Source organism: Corvus kubaryi, unplaced genomic scaffold (genome assembly GCF_017639235.1).
Source record: "Corvus kubaryi isolate FWS band 111438036 unplaced genomic scaffold, C.kubaryi_AGA036_p1.0 37308, whole genome shotgun sequence".
NCBI classification, from domain to species: domain Eukaryota; kingdom Metazoa; phylum Chordata; class Aves; order Passeriformes; family Corvidae; genus Corvus; species Corvus kubaryi.
The window spans coordinates 8177031-8203710 of NW_024581096.1; the positions used below are offsets into that span (position 1 = coordinate 8177031).

Below are 26680 nucleotides of genomic sequence, written 5' to 3' on the forward strand. Positions count from 1 at the left end.
ACGGCCACTGTTGCAATCGTGCTGAAGTACAGAAGGCTGAATGTAAGTCCACCGTGTGAACAGGAGATGAGCTTTGCTAGCAAAATTAATCTGTATGTCCAGGTGTTATCTAGTTTATTTATAATATGCTGCAGTATTAAATCTAATTATTAGCTCTCATGCACAACCTTACTGTCATTGTCCTTCACTGCCAATGAGAGTTAAGAACGTATTTGAATTAAGAAGTATTTCAGGACTGATATGATGTCCTTGTTTAGCCTCAGGGGGAAAAAAAAGCAGGATGAGAAAAATACTAAAACCAGAAGATATCTTTTTTCAGGACAACCAAGCACTGGTTCTATGTAAAGCATGTCAAATGACATATAAAGTGAAAACAACTTCAGGGCATCACGCATTTTCATCTGAAAGATGACAGATCAGCAGATCTGTTCAGTCTGCACAGTTTCTGGAGGAACAGTGTTTCATACAGGGGCAGAAAAAGGAAACTAGAGATTCTTTTAAAATGGAGAACGCCACACATTCACAATATCTGTTTTAGATCCTGCAGGAAGAAAAAAATCAAAGAATCTAGTAATTTTTTTATTTTCTTCTACATACAGTTAAAAGAGAGTAAATCTTGCACAGTCACAGCATCTGACTGAACACCTCTTTTTATAAGAAATCAACCTACTTATTGCTTTCTGACAATGAAATAAAAAATTATTAAATTGATAAACAATCTGCCCTCTATTCAGTGCCCACATTATGCACAAAGAATGCTTTCACTAATAAATTGCTAATTACAACCTTCCCAAAACAGGTCACATCTCTGCAGTGACAAACAGATCTAACAGTTTGGAAGTGTGAACACTATACATTAAGAAAAAACAAAGTGCAATGAAATACAGTCTAAAAGGATTGTCTGAACTACTGGTACTTTACTATGGGATTACAGGTAATCTCCACATAAGCAATAATAAACGTTCTCTGAATCAGGCCTGTCTTTTTGGATGGATCTGCAGCCTGCTTATGTACTACCTTAATATTTTGAAAGTGCAGACAGAGGCTGTTCAATCAATCCAAGCAACAAGGGAAAAATGACATTAAGTCTGAGAAGCTGGTCCCAAGAAAAAAAATCTCACACAGATAAACTTAACAGTTTGAAGAAAAAAAACACAAATAAACCTTAGGTCCTCACCTGTAATAATACTGGTACACTGACTTTCACGGACTTACCCTGATGTACTGCGAATCTAGCTCTGGGTTTATGAATTAAGATCACTGGTAAATGGACATAATGGGCACTAGAAGCAACTACAGTATGCTGACAAAAACCCAGAAAGATGTTTGACTTGCTAGTATTGTCACTTGCCAAAGAATCCTGCTTCTCAAACAGAATGCCTTCTTCCAAGGGCTTCTGCTCTTCCATGTAACCACTATGGCTAAACCATGGCCCTATTATACACTGACCTAAAAAAATATATCTAAAGGAAACAAAGTGTGAAAAATACTTAGTTCCAGGCATGGCTAATATTGAGTAGTAAAGTACTGTCATCTTCCTTACACACCACTTCCACTCTTACTCATTCAAATCTTTCCTTGGTTGGAACATCCATTCAGTGAACATCCACTCCTTTGCCCATTACTCAATGCTTGTGTTCCTGTGGATTGGAAAAACAAAAGTCATCGGGCTGAGGACCTGAAGCAACTGGACAAGGCCTGCTGGCTGAAGAGTCCATGACCATGATCTAAAAGAGGCTGTAGCATTTAGGGACAATTCCTGAGTGCAATAATCAAAAAATGGTGTTACTACTCAGGAAGTGCACAGCTGCAACAGTGTCACCAAGAAAAAATTCCTACCCAACGGCCAAAAAGAAGGTTCTAGGATGACCCATTGCTCTCCTAAACTGTTACCATGTACAAGTCACTGCTGTTGACCCTGTACTGGAGACCTGCCTGAATGCTACACACGTTGCAGTATAGCTGATGCTCTAGGAGAACCTTCTTTAAGAAGAAACCACTCACACACCTTTGATGTAAGAAGCTGAAATTTTGTTCCGAATAGCTTTCATTTTACACACTTCACATGAGAGCTTATTGCCACAAGCCTGCCACTCACTACACCACTGTATACCAAGAATACTGCAAAACAACTTCCTAAATCAAAATACAAATAACCAGGCAACACAGGGAACAGGAAACCCATATCAAAAAGGATGGTTTTTAAATGTCCTTAAACTATGAAAAGGAAAGTGAAATTTGAGAGTGGTCTAAGTAACAACCCACTTTCACCAATTTCTGTAGGCATTACAATTATTTCTCAATTGTGTTTGAATCATCAAGGTCTTGAGACTGGTTTTCAGTCATCAACTTCCTAAGCAAATGCTGACCCCTCTTAAATTCAAGGCTGAGGAATGTAAGGCCCTCTTCCGTTTCTCATTGAGCAAGTGCCAACACTCTGTTTCAACACTGATAAACCAGTTTGTTTGCCATCAGTTACGCCCTTAGGCTTCTTACTTTATTCAGCTAGGAAGACAGAAACAATAGACAGGTTTCACTTCCTGTTTTCTTGCTATGGTATTTGGTTTAGAGAACAGTTCAAAGTAACTTTCAACTTCAGTCACTTTAGTTAAATGATAAATAGTATCTCTGTTAAATAGTTTTTACTGTACTGATTCACAGGAATCTACTCCACAGGAGGTAATGTAAAGAAAAGCACACCTTTATTGACACAAAGAGAGTATGCAGGGGTTAGTACCTCCGTGTGCATATCTGACTGTGGTTCATTTTACACAGGCTTTTATACTTTTACGATTCTGGCATCCATCCTTGTTTGTTTGCTTATCTAAAAGTTACAGTTTTAAGGGCTGGGATCTTATATAACTTGTGGTTTCTTTATCTTAGGGTTACAAACATGGTAGATAGTTCCTATCTAACATATTCATCACATTTATCTAACTGGTGCTATGCTTTGGTGCTATGCAGTACAATGAACTGTACTTCATTGATTATGCTCCTCTATTTTCTATCTATTAAAACAAAACTTATGACTTTGCATTTTTCTACCCTTTCATGACAGCTAACATACCTCTCCCTTCTTATCACCTTAGCCCATCGGAGCTAGGCCCCTGCTTGCAAAAGTGATTACAGTTAAACGCAGCAGTCACACCTTTAAGGGTTTGTTAACTCATACCTGTGCTGAGGTGCTTATATCAAGTGAGGCCTGTGTTTCAGTATCAATCCTTTTGAAACTGTCTTTTAAAACCACACCAAAACAAAACATATATTAAAATACTAAAGGAAAATGTATACTATGAGCAACCTAAAATTACACTGATTCTCAACCACTGTGTGAACTATTCTACTTCACTGAAAATGACAGAAGTTGTCCTTTCCTTTAGTAGGAAGCAGTAGGGTAGTGAGGTGGGAAAACATTTTTCTGAGCAATCCTGGAGCCTGGGGACCATCTGGGAGTCTGGTCCTACAGCCAGATCCCACAGTGTGCACAGAGGGAGCATTGATGGCTGTGGGAGTGCTGCCTCCACTGACAGGTTCACTTGCAAAAAATAAAAAAGAATGCAGTACTTAAATGTGAGGTACCCTACAAAAGAAAAATAATTGACAAAAATACCAGACAAACTGAATTATTTTTAAAAAATGAACCAAAAAAACAAACACAAAACTTCTTACTATATCAAATTTAAAAATCCAGCTATAAGAGACCAACGTACCATTTACTTTTAACACTATTAAGTAAAAGGTAACTAACAATCAGGGAAAGCAAAATAATGTGTTTAAGTTTCTATCTGTATTTCCTTTTGAAAACTGACAAGCACAACAGATGCTGAAATATATTTTGAAAAGGTGTACAGGTACAATCCAATTTATAACCACAAGCTTGGATCCACTTAGAAATAATATTCAAACATTCAGTAAAACAATTTTTCAGCCTTCCAAGTTATACTGACATTTCATTTAATGTCTCAGGAATTTAATTTGGTCATGGCAGACAGCCTTGCATCTGCCATGGGACCAAATATGGCTCTCATGCACGGAAGTAAGCTGCTGATGTGAAATTTGGCCTATTTGTTATTACAATCTTAACTTTTCCCAGTTTTTTAACATGAATTAACTTTACACCATACACTGATGCCTTTGCTATGTTTTTGTCAGGTTTACATATGGCAGGAATTCCACGTCTCTACATAAACTGAGAAAAAAAACAAAGACAATGAAGCTTCACAGAGCAGGACTGAGGAACGAGCCCCTGACGACTAGAATCACCTTTCTCATCACCTCCCTCCACACCTCTTCCTCAGTTTACGTTTGCACGAAGGCCGATGATTTAATCATCCTTCTTCCAAAAGATAAGGAAACATAAAAATCTGCTACGTTATTGAACCACTGCATTTTACTGCCAGCAGGAAATTGAGTCATTACTGTAAATAAAGTACCTTTTGGAGCCTCCAATATAGGTGAAGGTAAAGGTGGAGTCTGAGTACCTGAAATCTGAAAGACAAAGAGCTCCTTTATTACAACTTGTCTTTATTTTGGCTGAAGTAGCCGAGGTTTTACGGAACAGCATTCAGCTGCCGACACGGGGGCGGTGGAGGGGGAGTCGGGGTGAACCAGAGGAAATGCAGCATCTCCCCCCAGCCCCTCGCAACAAGTGCCCGGTGCTATGGCAACGGCAGGGAATTCCATTGTCACACACGGCAACAGGCAGCCGACAGCCGGGCTCCTGCGACGGCTCATCGCGACCGGCACGGCACCGGCACGGCACCGGCACGGCACCGGCACGGCCGGGGCGCCGCGAATCCCCCGGGGAGGGCGGCGGGGGCTGTTCGCACGGACAGAGTGCCCCGTCTGCGGCTGGATGTGCTGCCGGCCTGGGGCCGGGGATCAGGGCAGGCGCCGATGGGCGGCAGAGCGCGGCCGCCCGGGCAACAGCCGCGTAGCGAAACCCCCCGAGCAGCGCTCGGCCGCGGGCTGCGCCGGGCACGGGCTCCAGCTCGCTCCCAACCCTCCCGGTCCGGCGTGTAGCCGCCGCCACGCTCCCCGGCTCGGGATGCCGCCCCCCCACCCCGCCCGCCCCTTTCCCGGCCGGCGCCCGGTCTTCTCTGCCCTCACATGCCCTCGGAAGGAGACAAGGAAGACGGGCTCTGAGAGCGGCCCCGCGGCCGGGAACGGCGGCGAAGGGCACGGGCACAGCGGGGAGCGCGGTCCGGGGCGGGCGCGGCCGCGGCGACGGGAGCCTCCGCGTCGCCAACCTGGCGACCGGGGACAAACTCACCTGCAAACAGGCAGTCCTTCTCCGCCTTGCACTTTTGGATCACAACGTCAATATCCTTCTGAATCCTCTCTTGTCTTGAACACATCCCCATGAAATAAATCCCAGGGGAAAAAAATAGCAGCCTTTATTTTCACCCCACCCCACCCCCCGCGCTGCCAGGTTTTTTTTTAAGATTCAGCCCGAAAGGACCCCGGGGCTGACGAGCAGGAGCCTCCCCAGCGGCCCGGAGGGATCCGTTCGGCCGGTTGGAGGACGTTGGAGGCAGGCGGCGGGAGCCGGTGTTGTTTGCCCAGATGCGCCCGCCCAGATGTGCCGCCGCTGTCGGTGAACGGCAATTTCCTCACAATGAATCCAGCGGAGGGTGGCGGCGGCGACACGGGATCCCCCCACCCCCCCACGCCCTCTGGGATTTTTGGGGTTGGTTGGCTGGTTTGATCTATTTTTGGAGGCGAGAGAAAAAAAAAAAAAAAAAAAAAAAAAAAAAAAAGGGCGGGGGGGCCAAGCCGACCCGGCCGCTGCCGCTCACATCCCTGCCCCTCCCGCCAGCAGCGGCGATCACCGCGCAGCAGCAGCACAGCGCGGAGAGCCGGCGGCGGCACCCGCACCCAGTCCCTGGCGGCGCGGCGGGGCCGGCGCTTGCTGCAGCGACGCCGAGCCGCAGATCCTCCCCTCGCTCCCGGCCCGGCACGTACGGCACCCACCGGCTCCCCCGGCGGAGGCGGCGCGGGGGGAGGAAGAGGCGGATGCACAGAGGCGGCGGCGGGCGCGATGGTCGCTGTCGCGCCGCCGGCGCTCGCCTCCGCCCGCCCGGGCCCCGGGCACAGCCTGCCGCCGCCTCCCGAGCGACGGAGAAATGCCAAGAGCGAGTTCCGCGGGCGGCGGGGCGGCTCCCCGGCCGCACCGGGGAGGAAGCGGGCAGCGCCGTCTTACGCAAGGCCGGCGGCGGCGGGGCGGGGGAGAAGGGCGGGTGCGGTCGGCGGGGGCGCGGGGCCCGCTCCCCTCGGTGCCCCCGGCGGGAATGCCGAGCCGTGCTGCCCTTCCCGGGAGCTCCGGGGCTGCGCTGCCGGCGCTGCGGCTCTTCCGTGGCGGCTGCGCTCCTGGCCGGCACCGCGGGCAGGGCAGTGCCCGGCCCTTCCCGGGCAGGACAGCCCGGCAGCCCACCCTTGGCCAAGTGCCGTCCCCTGCCAGCCTCCGTCTCCGACTTGTAGACGGGTTTGCGTGCCCACTGAACCAGTAAAAGGAGGATTTAGAGCCTCTCTGCGACCACCGTGATGTTAATTGCGCTCCTCTCCCCTCATTATCCAGCAAAACTGTCTCAAACCTCCTGGTTTAGGAGAGGGCTTGGCCAGTCCAGTGCCTAGCAGTGGGCGCTCATCCAGGTTACAGGCTTGGGGCTCTAGTCCAGAGCAAGTAATGACCATAATATAACGTGGAAGGAATCATCAAATCTGCAAAACCAAGTATTTTTTTCTTCCAAGTGCAAGGCTTGTAAATGAATAAAACCAGGTCTGAAAGTAGTAGAAACAGATTTGATTATAACATTGAGAGAACATTCAAAATTTAGTTTTTAGGTATTCGGCCAGCTCTAAACAGCTCCTATGGATTATTCGTTCTTGAGCTCAGTCATTCTAGTGGGTGGGGTGTTTTTTTCATTTAGGAAGTTTGTATTAATCATGTATTATTGATTTCAAATATGGAAGACAAACAGTATATTTATGAAAAATTAACTCCATAATTTTTCCTATCTGTAGGAGGGAACAGAATGGAACTTAAAATCCATCACGTGATATGACTCTCTGCCTCTTAAGAAAATAATTCATCTTGGAGGGAGACTTCCAGATGAGTTTTCAGTGTGGAAACAGTACATGATTGCTTTTCATGCTAGTCTGTCCTTGGATAAAACTTGCATACAATTAGGAATAGATTTTCTTACCATAAAAGTTTATACTTTTTCACTTCTGCTTTGACAACAGGGAGCACCTGGCTAATGCTTTTCAGCAGGAGATTTATATGAGAAAGTTGCACTAGAATCCCTGGCAGGAGGTTTAGAACTAGATGATCTTCAAGGTCCCTTCTAAGTCAAACCATTTTATGGTTCTATGATTTTACTCAGCAACACTTTTCCAAGGCATACAGAACTTGTCACTGTAGCCCGAAATGCCGTATAATATGGTAAGACACTGTCATTCTGTCAAGTGATGCAAGAAGTTAAGAAGTGATGCTTTTCTTGACATGTTTTTCTAACTATTCCAGCTAGAATATCAGCAGCCATGTTTGCTGCCTTCCCCTTAATCACAGTTAGAAGATTTAGTCAGAACTTGATTTATTCTGGTGGGGTGTTGGTCCTGAACTTCGTAGTGAAAGGTCTCTGTTATCCCTCCCAGGTGGATCAGGAAAGGGGGAGGTTATTAGCCAGTTGCAGGATACTTATGCTGACAATTCTGCTTACAGCTTATTCTAACCACAGGGTTCTTCTCAGTGTCATGTCAATTAGCACAATTCTTGACTGCCTTTTTAAGCCTTGGACTGTTTTCATAGGCTTGGTAACAGTGAATTGAAAAGTCATTCACAAAGAAAAAACACCATGTTCAAGAAAGTTAATATGGTTGGCTTCACAGCATCAACGAATTGAACAAGAAGTCTGCAAATACGATTGGTTATTTATTCTAATAATTTTTGTTTATTGTAAGTGGCTGTTAAATTTCTAGTTTCTTAGTCAATTTGGCTGTTGATTTACCTGATAACTTCAGTACAATTGTGGCAGGAATTGCTGATTTCAATGAGGAAAAGCCTGATCATAGCTTGGCGTCATTCTATTTATGAAAATACTGAAAATAAGGTGTTAGAAAGTCAAGGTAAATCCATGGAATTGATCCCTAAATTTGTAAAGATTGACAAGATGTTGGCATCCAGGTACCCTAAGTGTTATTGCAAAGGTGTCCACATGCATGCTGTAATCCCTGTGCTGGTTTTGGCTGGGGTAGAGACACAGCCATGAAGAAACTTCCTCGAGAGCTTTACAAGTAATTTCATGAACAATAGGGCAGTTGGTCTTGAAAGTAACGTTCATGGCTCAAGGGAATTCAGTATATGTCGTTCCAGTTGCTTTTCAGTCTTGAAAAGTGGTTCATGTCATTTCTAGTTTCATCCCAAGTTCAGCTCAGCTCAGTTACATTGTACTGAACTGATTACACCAACTAAGTAAAAAAGAAACATAAATAACATTTATGTTTGTGCTCCTGAAAACCTAAAAATATTTACAAAGGTGTAAATGAGGTGAAAAGAAGTTAAATTAATGGAGGTACATGATTAGAAAATACATGTGAGAAGACTGGCCCAAAATATGAGGGAGGAAAATGAAAGAGAAACAACACAGTGAATGTGTTTCAGTAATGTGTGAACAGTGACTGAGAGGAAATGCATAGGTCAGACAATTTCTACTCTTAAATGGGTTCTGCCTCTTTTAGACTAAGCAGATTTCTTTCATTTTATGCCAGAAATAACCCCCCTTACCACCTGTTAGTAAAGCTGATAGAAGTATTTCAGTAAGCATCAGGACACCCTGTTCTCTCCCAAACTCTCTTCTTTATATGTTTTTTCTAAACGTGCTCATGTGACATAAAAGCACATATTAGAAGTCTTAAGAAAAACTAAAAAAAACTTGAAAGCTTGCCATTGCAGGGAATATATAGAACTTAGGGCAATGGTATATGGCATCTGTCTAATACCTCTAGTACGGGAGAGCATTCAAAAGGGCAGAGGTTAGGAAAGTAATCCAAAACCACAAAATGACCATCAACACTCCAAAAGAGCATAGAAATCATTCTCCACTTTTGTATGCTCCAAATAAAGCTCTAGTACAAACCAAACCAAACCTCTACATTTTCTCCAAGGTCCAGGACTATCTGCCAGTCACCAGAAAAGCAAAACTCAGTGATGTCTGTAGACAGTGACCTCTGGGAGGTGGAACATTTAAAGGATCAATACTGTTCCACTCTTAAGGCATAAAACACAATGCTACCCTTCCAGTAAGCTTCTTTAAAATGACACAGTAATTTCCAAAGCAAGCTGCCCATGAGCTAGCAGTGTGCCCTTGTGGCCAAGAAGGCCAATGGTATACTGGGCAGCATGAGGAAGAACTGTCAGCAGGTTGAGGGAGGTGATTCTGCCCCTCTGCTCAGCCCTCGTGAGGCCACATCTGGATGGCTGTGCCAGTTCTGGCCTCCTCAGGACGAGAGAGACACGGAGCTCTTGCAGCACGTCCAGCTCAGGGCTACAAAGTTATCAAGGGATAATTCTGAGGACAGCCTGAGGGAGTTGGACCTCTTCAGCTTCAAGAAGAGAGGACTGAGCGGCGACCTCATCGATGTCTGTCTGTGTCTGCAGGGAGGGGCCAGAGGAGGGACCAGGCTCTGCTCCGAGGTGCTGAGCAATAGGAGAGACCACAGGCAGAAACCGATGCACAGAAGTTCCACCTGAATATGAGGAAGAACTTCTTTCTGATTGCCCAGAGAGGTTGTGGAATCTTCCTCACTGGATATATTCAGGAACCATCTGGTTGCAATCCTGTGCCATGTGCTCTAGGATGGCCCTGCTTGGACAGGGAGGACCAGATGACCTATTGTGGGTCCTTCCAGCCCGACCCATTCTGTGATTCTGTGATTAACCTGAAAACATAGGCACTAGGGGTTGAGAGATGTAGGAGCACTACTTACCTGTTCATGCTAACAGAGAAGTGACACATGACATAAAAACATCTTTAGTATAATTTTCACTAGACATCCATTATTAGCAATTACATTCTAATATTTTGATGTAATAGTCAAGTAGATACTCTGAGTTTATGTAATTTTCTTTATGCCTGTATGAGTTTTAAGAGAGATACAAAGTCAGCGGTGCTCTATACCATTTCAGTTGTCCATCCAAGTAGTCAATGCCACTCTATGTATACACAATCCTTAGTGATGTTTTCCTGGTGAAGGTATAAATATATTGACTTTTTTGGGTCATCACTGCAAGTCTGTGATTACTTGGCTTAAAATACACTAACATGGTGAACTTATCACGATTTCAGACTGAATTTCATTGTAAGTAAAGCATCTTTACTGATTTTTGTAGTGAGCTAGCACTGGTCCTTTGCTTTCAAAAAAAAAAAAAGTTAAAATGGAGTTAATAACATGATTTAAAATACTGTTTAATTCTTAATAAAAACGTCAAATATTTTTGATTTTAAAAAGTAATGTCTTCAATAACAATATGAAACAATCGCTTAAAATATCAGCTGTCCAATCCTCAGTAAATTTTTAAGAATTATTTTAAGCTGTCTTGTAGCCTAGGGAGTGTAAAAACTCTCACATTACTTTTTTTTTATTTTAATAATAATAGAGAGGGGAAAAGCATTGAAGTGATGGGTGACCAAGCCTTATTTTTCTCAATTCAGTGTTGAAATTTCCAAATCAACTGTATTTTTTTTAATTTAAAAAGTATATGTATTGAACAGCAGCAATAGTCACCTCAAAGAAAACATAAGCATGTACAGGTGCTAAACACAGATGTAGTGTGGATTGCTATGAATTGCTATGACAATGGTCTTTAACTTTCCATTAAAGACTGAGTGCTCGTCCTTCCAGATGGCACTGAGGCCCACAGTAGCTAAACCTAAGGCTGCTGGCATGATAAATGCTCCTAGCAATGTTCACTAAAGCATGCAATTAGAGTCCCAAATGACACCACAGTTCATTGTAACTCAGCATTTTACTTCCTAATGATGGTTTTAACTTGTTCTTGTTTTTCCTCCTTCACTAGTATCAGCTAAGTTTGCAGTCTTTGCTTGTTTGCTTCACTTCTGTATATTTTTCCTTTCCTTACTAACTCTTACACCATTAGGATATTTTTTTTTCCTAGTGCATCTCATTATTCCCTCTTTTCAACTCTGAACTTCTGTGTATCCCATCCATTCAGTACCCTTCTTGCACATCACTCTTGGTGTCTCACCTCATAAGCAGCTCAAGTTAGAAGGGCTAAAATTGAGCTTTCTTTACAGAAACTGGAGTTTTAAAAGAAAGGCAACCAGGAATATTTCTAAACCTTATATACTCAACTTTCTGATGTCAGTCACAAACAAGTCCAAAGGGGAACCCTAAAGTACCTGGCAGCTCCTGAACTGAGTTGCCTCTTTCCAGTATCCTTGCAATTTCCCCAAGTTGTGGGCATTCCTGGCTGCACAATGGCAATGCCTCTAAGGCAAGTAATGTAGCCTCAGTACTTTGCAGCCGGGTAGGTAACATATTTCTCTAAAATTTGGGAGCTGTGAGTGTATAATAGATTGACATTAAGTTGAATTTACTGTGCATCTTATCAGTTACAGCCTAAGGCCAAGCAGTGATCAGCACTGAAGGTCCACCCTCCTGCCTGAGCATAACAAAGCCTTCCCCTCACCTGTCTCCTGGGGTGCAGATAAGCACCTCAGCCCAGGGGGAGAGGTGGAATTTCAGCTCCCTTCCTTACTTGGCCATAGGCAATGCTCCCTTTACAACTATTCTAAATAACCTTCCCAAGAGCTTTACTGCTCCCAGTCACTTCACAGGGAACTTGGATGGCTTTGCTATGCTCACAGAATGCCTGCATTTGTGGCCCTGAGACATGTAAACACTGTTCCCAGTTCACACTTGGTCCAGAAGTTTAGTGAATGGCTCAAGGGTACACAATTCCTGAAATCTGTACTACTACTGGTGTATGGTAAATTCCTCAATTTCTGATCAAATACATGGTTTGAAAGCCTTCAACAAAACTACTCTGTTCCCTTTATCCAGATTGCAATTTCTTAATAGCAAATAGTCATGCCAGAAAGTACTCCAACTATAAAATACTTACCTTGCTAAATATAATCCATTTAGTCCATTTGCTGCTATAGTAAATACGATTCACCAAGTCATTATCTGTTACCAGGTACCGATGCTTTCCTGCTGAGCAACCTCCATTGCAGCCAACCTGTGCCTGATCTTAACTAAGAATCTGTAACCCCAAATCACAAGGAATTGTTAAGTAATTCCTGTTTAGCTGGAATTGATAGAGTGGGAAGCATTCAGCATGATTGCATGATGCAAGATTAACCCTTAGAAGCTGGGGGCTAATTCCATCGGTAGACCATGTCTTATTTATACTGCAGGCTGTGGGGTACTGATCTCTGACCAAACTTTAAATGAGAGGCTGAAGAAGAGGGAAGATTAGGCCATGCAGTGTTTCATGCTGCTGCAGCTGTACTCTTTCCTGTACCCAAGCAAAGTCATGCAGTGTTTGCTCAACTACTGCTGCACAACCGTGCTTAACTTCACAGGCATAATTAGATTTGGGTCCCTGCATTTGTCCCCTTCAGAAGATTGGAACAGGGAGTTAATGCAATGTTCAGTCAGTCTTCTTAAACCAAGGCACTCTTTAATCTTAAGGAACTAAACATAAAAGAAAGTGACATTTATAATAATTAATGAGGGTATGCAACTGTCTCATCTAACTCTTACCAAAAGCATCCCAAGCTTGTATACAACAGCCAAACTTTCAGACTCCATAAAGGTGTCTTCCTTGGTCACTTTCCCACAGTCTCCCATCCAGTGCCTCAACAGCTAAGGGTTTTATCTTTTTAACTGTTTACAGGCCATCTTTTATGCTTGTTTCTCATCTGGTAGAACAGTTGTGTCATGTGGCAGGAGCTTTTTTCCCTTTATAAATAATATCTCAGACATTGTATTTAACATTAGAGTCATGGAAGGGAGTGCATTGTGTGAGGTTTTGCTTATTCCTGTAGCTGTCAGGAAACACAGCCAAACACATAAAGTATTCATCGCATTGACCATGTCTTTTAGCAGTTATCCAGACAATTTGTTTGCAAGCCATGTTCATGATTGTCACAAGACAACCCATTTCTGGATTTCCCTGTTACCTTAACTCTGAAGTACAGTGTGAGCCAACAGCGCCGAGAAAGCTGAAGTCACTGTTAAGCTAAATAACACCATAACCTAAACTAGTAAAAATGGTCAGTCTCTGTTATATCCCAAACAGACGGGAACAATTAAAAAAATCTTAGGCAAAAAGTATGTGGAGTTATAAATCAAAACCACTGAAAATCTGGAGAAAGAAATCCATTCCCTTCCATATATTTCTGCACTTTGTATGAAATCATGCTTACTACATATCAAGTAGATGTCTTTCTTTTTAAAACCATGTACTAACTTCAGATGGTTTTTCAGTAGATGGCCAGCTTCAGATGTCCAGTGGTAAGACTGCTGGCTCTCTACAAGATAGCAAATGGGGGAAAGAGAAGACCTGGCAATGAAAAGAAAATCTGGGAGCTCTCCAGCACACGTATATCAAATGTAAAAGAAAGTGTGCAATATTTAAAACAAAAAATCTGTCCCAAGCAAATGTACAATGTGGCAGGAGAAAGAGAAGAAGGGGAGGAAAAAAACAAAATTAATAAAAATTTAAGAAATAACTGGAAGAAAATGAGTGAGATGGCTTTTCCTTGGAAGAGAAGAAATATTTAGGTCTTTCTGTTTTTTGAAGGACATAATGTCAGTATTTTTGCTTCTCATTAAAAAAAATAATGTCCATGGGTATTAACAATTAATGAAGACCTTGCTTTTGCAAAGCACATCTAAGCTTTCAGCATGAGTAGTTCCACTGATGCAAGCAAGACAAGTTATGACTTAAAATTAAATTATTAATTACATTTTTAACACAAGTCTTATTTGTGCCATATCCACACTTTGTTTTTCTAAAAAAACCAGCATATTAAAAAAGGTGGCATTTTCTGTAAATCTAGTGATGCTTTGCCTATTCCAGTAATACTAGATATAGATCTATCTATCTACCCAATTAAATTAATACTAAAAGCAAGCCTCCATAAATACAACATATTCATGAACAGGATTCCAAAACAATTCACTGTGTTTATTGTAAAGATTCATCAATATCTTTGGAAAGGAAGTTGGGGTATGAAGGACTTGGGGGTGCTGGTGGTTGAGAGGCTGGACATGACCCAGCCGTGAGCACTCATAGCCCAGAGAGCCAAACGTGTCCTGGGCTGCATCCAGAGCAGTGTGGGCAGCAGGGGAGGGAGGGGATTCTGCCCCTCTGCTCGGCTCTGGTGAGACCCCACCTGCAGTGCTGCATCCATCTCTGGGGTTCCCAGCACAAGAACACATTGACCTGTTGGAGCCAGTCCAGAGGAGGGACACAAAGATTGTTGAAAAGATGGAGCTCCTCTCCAATGAGGAAGAGCTGAGAGAGTTGGGAACATTCAGCCTGAAGACAAGAAGGTAGCTTAATTGTGTCCTTCCAGTACCTGAAGGGAGCAAGAAAGATGGAGAGAGACTACTTACAAGGCATGTAGAGACAGGACAAAGAGTAGGTTTATGTTAGCTGTTAGGAAGAAATTCTTTCCTGTGAGGGTGGTGAGGCACTGGAACAGGTTGCCAAGAGAAGCTGTGGATGCCCCATCCTTGGAAGTGTTCAAGGCCAGGTTGCATGGGGCTCTGAGCAACCTGGTATAGTGAAAGATGTCCCATGGCAGGGAGTTTGGAACTAGATGAACTTTAAGGTGTCTTCCAACCCAAACCATTCTGTGATTCTGTGATTCTATGGTATGACCATTAATGAAGCAAATCCTATAGCAATGTATGGGTTCAGCAGTCACACTACCTTCTCCATTACTTCCCTGATACACAAAACATGTAGTAAGACTGACATTATATCCTAAAAGATATACTCTTGTAGGGAGTTTCTCTACTCAGATCAGAGGGGTGTCATATTATTTCAATACTACAAAAGTATTCAGGAAAAACATGCAAAAAAGGTCTCTGGATTAAGTGTGTTTTGCAGATCTTCTATGTGACCTTTAAGTTTTCCTTTTCTTTCTCAATTCTGCTTTGATTCTTTCTCTGAAATGAGATCTAGGCTGCCAGCAGTGAAGTAACCCATTTTACAAATCCTGTTGTAGCTCCATCTGTTTTGATTGAACTTTGTCTTTACTTTGTCCCATCTAACACCCATAACCACTAATTAAATAAGTTATAAAAAGTAGATGAACTGTCTTGTGACTGATAAGGTTTTTTTTAAGAAGCCTACAGTGTGTTTATACTAAAGCTTGTGTAGAATGAAATCAATTTCTTGTAACATTCACAACATAAAGTGTATACTTGTCTAAACAGACTAACTCAATTATATTATCCTTGCTATATGGGAGTAGTATAGAAAAGCAACCACAGTTGTTACTAGGTCATAATTAATGATTTCTAGGTGTAAACTTAAGTTGTTTTATATTTTTATGTAGCATTTTATGTTTGATGTTTTCTTTTTCTTTCGAATCTTGAAAACAGATATATTTGTAAATATTTCAAGAGTGAAAATAATCAGTTGATAATGTGTCAGCATATTTTCTTTATAGATTTGCATCCCCCTGAATTAATTACTAATATGCTAATCATTGTCTTTATTTTAGTTTTACATATACACTGTATGAGGTCTGGTGTGCAAAACAGTGACAAAATGTTACATAAGGAGATTTACCTTAGTTTTCTTGTCTTTGTGATTTTTTTATGCCACTATGGACATTTCTATACTATCAGCTCTTTTGGTTTGTTTCCTTATTAAATTAGTTTTTCATCTTCATAATTATTTGAATTCTGTAAACTACACAGATGTAGCTCTTGGCACAGTATTTCATACTGATGAGAGAATGCTGAAAGAGAATTACAGACGGATAGACTTCTAAAATACTCAGCTCTGATTTATGCATTTCATTAAACCAGTCACAAGAGCAGAGCTGAGTAAATAGTAGGAAAAATCTTCATGGAGACATTTACAAATCCCTCCCTTTACTATAACCAAGTATAATCCCTTATACTTGCTTATCTTAGAAAATATTCAGCAGGATTGTTGTATTGGATGATATCAATAGGCAGACATGATAATTCTGGTACCAGTATTAGCATTTACATTGAGCCAGAATTTTTTTCTTTTTCTGTTTACAAGGTCCAGAAAGACACAGTATTATGTAGCATGCCACAAAACATACCATAAATAAATGATTAAAAATATTAGAGTGAACTATTTTCAAGTAATATAGTACTCAACAGATGTCCACAGAAAGGTGTTTAAATAATGAAGAAGTGATACATATGTTCACCAAAATGGCAGGACAGTGGTTTTTGGTATTCTGAGGTCCTTTCATCTGAGACTTTTGCTGTTGAATCAACAAAAAATGAAAATCATATTTAGTTTTTATCAAGCTAAACTTATTTTTCTCAACTCTTCTTGAAATAGAACATAGAGAAGTTCTGGTCCATTGTCCTGGTTTGAAAGACAGGTGTCTGCTAAGGAAAGGCAGGGGCCCCCCTTGGAATGGCAGATGCAACCCCCCTTCCCTCCGAGTTATTATAATTTTGAAATCAAGAGGCTTTTAGGCAAAGATGTGGGAAATAGGAATAACAGTTCTTTACTATTATATATCTATATGTGTAGAACCAGTCAAACAAACAGCAATAACTCTGGCAGTAACAGCAAACAATCACAAACCCAGTGCCAGCCTTCTCGGCTGTCGGGCCCTTTCCCCTCGGGTGCAGTTCCGCTCGCAGCCGGCAGGGGCGCTGGCGGCTCCCGGTGAGCAGGGCAGGTGCGATGGTTCCCCCGTGGCTGCAGGGGGCGCTCCGGAGCGAGCTCGGGGAGCACGCGGCACTGGTGCCCTGGGATCCCGGGAAGGGATGGGACAAAGGAGCTTCACAAACCCCTGGGCAGCCGATCCCGGTGTCCGGCCAGACCCTCGGGAACAGCAGGCTGGAGCGGCAGGCTGGAACGGCAGGGAGGAGCACAAATCCGGGCGGCAGACACGATGTATCCAAGCGGGGAACCCCCCGGAGGTCTGGGCAGGCAGAGCGAGCAGGGCTACAGCGCAGCAAAGGCTCCAAGGAATGGTGGGGCAGGGCGGCCACGGCCCGGCTCCGAGTGGGGCGGGGAAGGCGGCTTTGGGATCCCGGGGCTTCTCCAGCAGAAGGAAAAGCAGCTGAAGAAGCAGCCTCCCTCTCTGTCCGATTCGGGAGACCGACTGCCCACACACCCAGGTGAAACAAAAGAGTAGCCAGATGCGCCCCACCCCATGGCCAGCTCTTTTGTTTTTCTTAAGGACCCAGCCATTTGTCCCCCTAGCAACACGAATGGAGAAAATTCCTTTAACAGAAAAAAAAAAAAAAACAAACCCAGGAGAGCTCCTAAAGCCCCAACATCCATTTAACAAAAAACTGATCTTTTAAGCCTGAAACAGAAAGTTTTGCTTTGGGACACTTATTTGAGGAAAAATAAGAGCTCATAAAACTGCACTATGAAGAAACATCCTTTTATTCAGGCTTACAAGGCCTGAGGAGACCTCATGTCAATGCATCACATTTATGGAATGCCTCTTGACATGTATAGAAATATTTTATAGAAGGTGAAATAACTTCAACAAAGGCCCCTCACTCAAGAAAACTCCATCAGCTCCTAGCTAGAATACTTGGCAGAAGCCAGGTTTGGTTTTCTTTCTGCCTTGACTGGAACAGAGAAGCCGTGAACCTTCAGCTCCACTTGAGAGCTGTTTGAAATTCCTTGGGAGGATCCCAGGCCCTTGCTCAATGTTTTGGTTTAGACAAAGAGAATCAACTTTACAAGCGCAGAGCAAGAGCACTCATCTGAGAGCTGGGTATTTATGGCACTCTGTTCAGGAGCATAACATCTGTCACCTGCAGAGGAAGGAACTCAGTTCAACTTTCCCATATCTGGAGTTAATACACAAGCCACATTATTCAATGAAGGAGAATATTATCTTCTGCTGGGAAAAAAATAACCTATTCATGCATTTAACCAGAATAAAAAAGTCAAAATCTCCCTTAGAAGGCATTGCTGTTACTTGATAAAAAGAGCAATTGTTCATATACCACTCTGATACTCTCCTAGGAAGGAATAAGTAAGAAGAATGTCCAAGGAAAATGAGGCATAATTTGAGCACCTTTGGAGTTTGGAAAGCCTTAATTTTCAGAAACTTGTCAATTGACATAGTCATTGGTGTTTTAAGGCCATGTTCCTTCAACTAGAACATTGAGAGAGTCAAAATATGATCAATAACAATCACTGTAAAATACAAGATTTTTAAGCATGCACTCAAGCAGGAGAACAAACGCAAAAAAAAGAATGAAGAGATAAAAGAAAAAAAAAATCCCTACTAAACTTTGAATGTGAATTTCTATGTGAATCTCTACAACAGCCACTACAACATACTATAGAAGGCAGTTTCTTCCTTCCCCTCCCCACTTCCTCCCCTAAAATGATGATGAAATTTCACAGGTTCAGTTCAAGCTTCCGCAGTCAACTTATCTTCTGCCTTTGTGCGTTTTAAGCCCCTTTACCAGGGCATCAACTTGATCACAAGTTCAGAAACCAGGCTTCTTTAGTAGCATATGCACCATTTGAGCTTGTGCGAACAGTGAGCTGATGCAGGGAATGAAACAAAAAATCAGGTATAAATAAAAAGCAATTTTCAACAAGATCACCTCTTGAAATGGCTTTTTGCAAAACTGTACACTGACTCAAGAGAGGGGACAGGACCAGAGCAAAGCGCACTGGTCAGTCGTAGCTACCCTGAGAAGTTTCCCAAGTCCAAACGTCATTGTATATAAACTGATTAGAGCCAAGCAGTCTATTCACCCCTTGCACAGGCAAGAACATAAACACCATGATCTAAAACATAAACCTTTTACTGAAGTACAGAATATGGCACTTCACATCAGGAGTCCTAAAAAACGCCGGCTGAGCTGTACTGCTGAACCATTTGATGTGATGACCAAGTAACTCATCACAAAGTGGGGTTTTAGAAAGCAGAAGGCCACGTAACATGGTGCAATTGTATCAGTTACTTCCTTAACACACAGGTGATCAGAATAGCTGGAATCTGGAGATGAGTAGGCTGCTAAGTGGGAAAGGACACAAACTACCCAGGAAGGAATGGTCCTCATAATGTAAACATCAGTCTCCATTTTTCAGATAGTCCAAGAACAGATCTGTGTGTTCCAGTTTGTGAGGGCACAGAGCCTCAAGTCAAGCCTCCTTGCAGCCTGCAATAACAAACGTCACTGTCTCACCTAAAGAGGCACCAGCAGTTTTGATTATGTGAGCTTCCTACTGGATGTTCCAGAGAAGCAAACTTTGTTAAGAGCATCCCTCACTTCTGTCCTCCTACTTACAGAGGAGTGACAATACTATCAAATAAATTGTTCTAAACACCATTTGTGAAGAATATATTTCAGAAGAAATATTGCAGGAAAAAAGAGTCACAGTTACTTGCCATACAAGCATTTGATCACAAGTTCAGAAACTAGGCTTCTTTAGTAGCATATGCCCCATTAAATTCTTCACATTTTAAAATTATGTATTTTTGTATCGCCATATTACATTTTAAGAAAGTAATATAGCATTCCTAATGCTTCAGGAATAAATGAGTGGGGAGACCGGTATACTTGTATTCATTCTTTGGCTGCTGCGGCACTCAGCTACAGACTTTAGTCAATTTATCTACATTATCCTGAAGTATTTTTAAAGACAGTGTATTGGCATCAAGCTTCACACTGTGAGTGCAAAGAATAAAGCTTTTTATGTGCCTGTTTGCAGCTTTCTCTAATTATTGCCTGTGTTTACTTTCTCATTTACATCCAGAAATAACTAGCAGGAAAGTTTATGCTTCAGAACTTTATACCACTACTAAAATGTAAAAAGAATTTGATAAGATTTGCTAAATCCCACCTTGATATCTAACATCTGAGTAAGAAGGTCTTTAATTGTATGCAATCAGAACTATTCAATTATATATCTGAGGCTGTTTATATTCATTATTTTTGAAAGCTAAAAATTGCTTTTTGGCTGTACATATTCTTTCAGTTCTAGAACTTCTCATCAGGTTGATTGGTACAATTTTATTTTTCTTGGAGTCTTCTGAGAAATGGGGGGACTGGAGGGCTTTGGGAAATAAGTGTGTGGGGTTCAACACAACTGGTGAACAAGAAAGGAAATGTAGTAGGTACATAAGCCAAGTGGACAGCAGAAGTGGACAGTTTAGTTTTAATTTAAAAGTTGCCTCACATTTTATTATTTTTCCCTCAGCAACTGTGCTTTTATAGCAGAATCTTGAGTTCTGGATCATTTCTTCCAAGAAACGCCCACTTCATCTCTTCAATGGTATGCTGATCACTGCTATAGGTAATACCACATGACAAAAATTGTTGCAACACTCAGAGTTGGGGGTAGGTAACTGTAGACAATAAGGCTCCTGTAGACTCCCTAAGGTACTCTCTCTATAGCTGGAGGCAAGCTGCCTGTCCTATTAAATTGCATGCCTATGTTCTGAAACCCATTCCCCCCTTTCTGACTAGTTGCAAATGTCATGAGAGCTTCCTTCACTGCTGTGGGCTGGAGGTGTCCCCAGACTACCTGTTTGTTTCTGCCTGCCACACCTTCAGTTTCGTACATTCTTCACTGCTGCTGCTGTCTGCCAGGCTGCAAGGAGTCATACAGAAGACTTTAACTCCATCTTGCAGAGATTTCCTTCAACACAAGGAATAGGGATGGAGGAAGGGGAACAAAAAGCAATGACAGATTTCCTTTGAAAGGCATGAAGTTCATACAGCTGAAATATACAGTAAAACAAGGTCATAACCAATGTGACTGCAGTATGTCCAGGCTAGTAGAAAATACACTGAATTAATTGTTGCAGAAAGAACCTACGAATACCCTGTATGGCTACAGTCAAAGACTATGCTTTGAGATTAAGGAAGCAAAGCCTCCTACAGACACTGGAGGACCAGATGGACTCTGACTCTCTTCTACTGGTGTCATTGTTTAACCTTAATATTCTAGTTCAATAGCATTTCCCTGGTAAGAGTATATTATCTTTCAAAAAACACTATTATTACATATCTCAATTAAGGGAAGCACCTGTGGTTATTCCCCTCTTCCCCCCATATAGGTTCTTGATCATGCACATATCTTCCAAATACTACTTTACTTTCTCATATGCATGAGAGATTTCCTCTTTCTGAATTAGATCATTACCACTCATTATTATTTTCTGTTTTGAGGAAAAGAAGAAACACTCCTGGGTATTTGAAAAAACATAAACATGTCCACTTGTAGTTTCAGCAAAACCAAGTAGGAGGGTTTGTGTAAAACTACTATTTTGTGGTTAATGAGCAGCCATCTGTATACACAGACTGTACTCTACTGGGTTGTAATAAGAGTTCCACTAATATTGATGAAGGGCAGCATAATCGGATATGAACTCTTTGTCCCCTTGCACATGCAAGACTTATGGCTGGCAACTCTTTCTGTATTTTATATAAGGTTCATGGTATATGTTGCATACAATTTAGTAATGCAATCTTGAAGAATGAAATAAAAAGTATTAGGTTTTAAATATATATCATGGGAAAGAATTATAATGCAAGAATATGTTGACAGAAAACAATGGGAAAGACCATTGAACAAGACAGTTCAGAGACTAGTAAGAACATTAAAAAAATAAAAACAAGCAAGGGAGATCTTGCACTGAAGACACTAATTTTGCCTCTGTAGTTTTATTAATATTCTCTGACACCTGTTTAGAAGTTCTCAGATCTAATACCATTTTGTTCATCCCTAAAAATACAGCCGATTATGGTAAGTAATAAGTTTACCACCATTGTTTACTCTGTCGCAGTAGCACACATTTTATTTTTTCTCCAAAGTGAACTATAAGCAGTTTTCTCTGTTCTCCAATGACCATGATGTATCTGTGAAATCCGATTTAATCCTGCTATTTGCAGTTCCCAAAGGAAGTGACTGGGGATGAGTCCCTTCAATGCTTCTTTTAATCTTGATGTTTTGGTCCTTGAAATTATTTACAGTTTCTGGCTTATATGAAAGTTTTAAACATGGCCATCAGAAAGGACTAGACATCTTCAAAAGCATCAGCCAGCTAAGCTCCTTACATTAGCCTACTTGTTGACCTCTCCAAGTCTTCCCAGCTTGGAATGATTCTATTTATGGGCATGTTATTTACTGGCACTTTCTTAAATTGTGTGAAAATCCTTCCTCCTGGAAATGTCTGGTTGATTTTCATCATAGTTCAAGAAATGTACTTGGTTATGGCACAATTAACTTTGTGTGCAAGCTTCATTATATTCTGCAAAACCAAAATGCCATCTGCTTCAGTTTATAATACTTCTGCCACTATCCTTTCTTCTGTCTTTTACCAAGGAGCCTCAGGAAGAAAAAGTAATTTTTGAAAGGAGCACTGCAACTAGAAGAGACATTTTAAGAAATCACTGCCAAACCTTAAAGAGGCATAAACGGATGACGAATTGCATGCATAAAAATATAGGCAAAATGCTGACTATTGTACAACATGAGCAGTTCTTACTGAGCCTTAAATGTAGTGGGGGAGCAAAAGTGTATACAGAGGTGTATTTTTACTTCAAGAATCACTGAAACAGTAAAATCAAAGATAAAATTATTTTACTTTGATTATATGTTGTTAGCCAGATTTCAATGCTCTATGTCAGAAAAAAACCCCATAATTAAAGGGATAAAAGCTACCATATTTCTCCTTGGACCTTTTCTTTATTTTAGCCAAAATGAAAAACTAAAATCCTTGACTGTTATCAAAACCAGACTTTCTTGAATGAGAATAAAAGAGGATGTTTAAAGACTGAACTATGCAAAAGTGCTTCAGTTTTGAGGAGATTCACAGTGACAATAATAAAAGAGTTTGCCTGTATTGAGGCAATGGAAGATTACTTTTTTCTGAATACTGTGTGACTCCTTAAGAGAAAATGTAAACCTCAGGAGGTATGTAACCATCAAACAACCCTGGCCAGATCCAGGGAAGAGAGTAGGTGTTCAGAGACGAATTATCTGCTCAGCCTGAAAACAGCATTTAGCTGGCACCTTACCTTACAGTCAGTCAAATGCCACCAAGTGCCACGGGCTGTGCGTTTGATAGGCATCACTCAAAAGGGCTCTGTGCATCACATATTCGTTTTGATGGGATTGAGGTGATTGCACTATAATCCTCCTGCACGTTGCCTCTGTGTTTCCAGGGTGGGGTTTTTAGCACTGCAAAGAACCAGCTCTCTTCCGGAGGGCACCCAGTCTCCTAACACTAGCTCCATGCAGGACAGCTGGAGGACAGCCCTGCAGCAAGTCCCAGGAGCCCGAGTTAAGGATCAGCAGGTAGGACACTACTGTGAGGCACAGACACTTCTCCAAGTTCTCCTCACCTGGGGAATATCCTGAGCCCCCATCTCACCTTGCAGGTGAGGCCTCCCCACTGCGCCAAGCCCCCTGTTCAACAGCTGAGATTGAGGGGCTGGCAGGAACATGAAAGGGGTTTAACGTCACAAGGCCCTTTTCCTGGTCTGTGTTTCAAGGTCTGTTATTAATTAAACTGCCATTAGATGAAATGCTGTAATGACTGGAGTACTCAAAGGTGCTTGAGTTACCCAGAGTGCCTTGAACACCTTGGGGTATAGGCTCGGCACCTGCCCCTGCTAATGGGGCTCCTTCTGCTTCCTATCAAAGGGCTGAAAAATGTTTCCACCACTGGAAAAACATGAGTTGATACCTACTTATAACACTTTCACTCTAAAAGTAAAACTTGAAATATGAAATGAAATAAAAAATTCAATTGCTGATTCTGTTTCAAGAACAGTTACTGAACAAAGTACATAAATGGAATTTACAGTATTTCCAGTCACTCCCCAGTGAGTCCTCTGACCATGTGGCCACAGATTAATGCCCTTTTTCAGTCTGCCTCTTTTACCCAATTAATCTTTAATTATGCTGTAACAAATGTGAAAGCTACTTCAGAGGGGGTGGAGAGACAGGGATGGGGCTGGAGCCTGACCTGGTGCAAGAACCAGTACCATTTCTGTGCCATCCAACTTGGGGATTTTATTCCACTTTGGACATTGAGAGGATGTCATTTCAGAGTTTCTCACTCATCAACCAACTCAGGTCAGGGTCATTCCCTAGGACACATCTTTGTATCTACTCTACATCTCTGTATCTACTCTACATCTCTTTATCTACTCTAATTATAAATATACGCTAAGTATAAAGTGCAATTTAGTTGTGATGTTGGTATCAATTACTCTTACCTTGAGCGTGCGATATCTGGTTATGTATTTTAAGTACCATATGAGAGAGACAAAGGCAGGTTTGTTTTACCTTCTTCCTTAAGAAAACCAATATATTCTGTCTGTACAAGCATAGCTACCAAAACAATGAAAAAATTTCACAAAGCCAAATAGGTACAAAAATAAAAGCATTGTTGAACCTAAGACAGAAAGTACTATTAAAAGAACAAAGCTCTGAAGAGTCTCATGACAAAACATGAGGGATAGGGAAGAATAAAGACAATCCCTTATTGAGAGGGGGAATGTGAGACCTGAAAATATACAGATTATGAGAGATTAAAAGCATAAAAACATATGCGAACTGTTGACTGTATTACTGAATCCAGCATAATGATAGATGAGCAGATGTTTATGTGTGGGAGTACATAAAATCCTTGCTTCTGCAAAATAAATAATTGAGACAAAATCTAGAACAACAATTGGATTGTAAACAGCGAGAGAATGTAGTCGAAGAAAAACAGGAAAAAAGGACATGAGTCTTACGCTAAGGAACAACTTTCTCTACCTTTCCCACTATATCCTTTTTGTTAGATGCTATATACAACATGACGCATCTAGCACTTCAAGATGCTGTGCCCAGCAAACTTTAAACATCTGACCCAGACTTTTGCATTTTTTTCCTCCTTAAAAGAAATGAAAGCTCTCAAAAGCTCCTGTACTGCATTTTTTCACAATGTATTTATCACCACCACTAGAACTCTGGAATTATCACCTACAATTAGGTAACTAAGGCTTTGCTTTACTAATTACCAGATTACAGGAATGTCCTCAGTAGCATTTAGGTAGATATGCTAGGATTAACTGTAGCGTTCAAGTGTTTGAAATAAAGCACTTTAATCTTTACAAGAAAGAATTAAGGCATTGTTTCTAAGGCCATCTCATTTTGAATAGATAGCAACAAAAAGAACTCTTTGCCACATTCAGTATTCAGCATCTTCTCAGATTTCTAAGTGTTTTAAATTCACCTGTCACCATCTAACCTACTATTTTAATAGGCACGAGAGATGAATAATGGTTTCAAAAGTTGAGTTGATGTAACCATGATCAGAAATAAAAGCAAAAAATCACACAGACCATGTTGAAACATTCACACTTCTCTATTTAGTCATACTACTGTTGTTCATCGTCTTGCATCTTGCTATCAAGCGGAAATATTCATAGCCCAGAAAACCAACTTGGGCTGCATCAAAAGCAGTGGGGCCAGTACGTTGAGAGGGGATTCTGCCCCTCTGCTCTGCCCTTGCATGTGCCCACCTGGAGCACTGCATCCACTCTGGGGTCTGCAGCACTGGAAGGATGTAGATCTGTTTCTTGGGGTGACTTTATGATGTGTATCCCCTATTGCTGCTCTATGCCCAGAAAATCAATCCTGTGCCTTTCTGTGCCTTTGAACGGAGCCTGAGAGGGGGGAGAGGAAAAAATCAAGTGAACTTTTCAAAGCAGTTGTTCAAGGACACAGATACACACTCCTCTGTGTCCTACTACAGTGAGAAGAGCAGAGGAAGCACCCTGCTTGCTTTCCAACCAGCTTTTGGCTCCTTTTCTTTGGAGGGAGACAGAGAGTTGAACTTTGTTTTCCTGGGACTTCACTTTTTCCCTTCTTCTCTTCTGGACTGCTTCAATATCAGAACACATTGGGAGAATTTTCCACCGAGGCCCTGGAGGTGGGCCCACACTGACCCAGCTCTGAGGAGGAGGAGAGAGACCACACCTACAGAAGGACTCTGAAATCTTCCCAGGTTTTTCTCCACAGCGAGAGGTTTTCTTATTCAGCATTATTATCCTTTTCCTGTGTGTTTGTTAAATAAATAGGGTTTTTATCTCTTTCACTTTCCTCAGAGGAATTTTTTTTTTCCCCCAAACCTGGTGGGGGAGGGATGGTTGTAACCTGCCTTCTATCAGAGGATATTTTCCTCCAAATTTGTCAAAACTGGCACAACCTGCTAGAGTGAGAGTAGAGGAGGGCCACCAAGGTTATCAGTGGGCTGACAGACCAGTTGGGGTTGTTCAGCCTGGAGAAGGAAAGCTTCTGGGGGTACCTTATTGTGGTCTTTGAGTACCTGAAGGGGGCTTCAAAGAGAGCTGTGAGGGACTTTTGACAAGGGTGTGCAGTGACAGAACAAGGGGGAATGGCTTCAAACTGAAATAGAGCAGGTTCAGA

The 26680-nt window shown here is 41.9% G+C and overlaps 1 protein-coding gene across 2 annotated transcripts in view; it reads right to left on the reverse strand.

Annotated features, from left to right (window-relative positions):
* PARP8 (poly(ADP-ribose) polymerase family member 8) overlaps positions 1-5667 on the reverse strand; it is a 131767-nt gene extending 126100 nt beyond the window's left edge. The window contains exons 1-2 of one of the 2 annotated variants that reach the window (XM_042028378.1): positions 5273-5667; positions 4434-4488 (exon numbers count right to left, since the gene is read on the reverse strand). In XM_042028378.1, the coding sequence (XP_041884312.1) occupies positions 4434-4488; positions 5273-5363 (146 nt within the window). In that variant the 5' untranslated portion in view covers positions 5364-5667. The remainder of the gene's footprint in view (positions 1-4433; positions 4489-5272) is intronic. The other variant, XM_042028379.1, reaches the window with a different exon arrangement.
* Positions 5668-26680: the final 21013 nt, after the last annotated feature.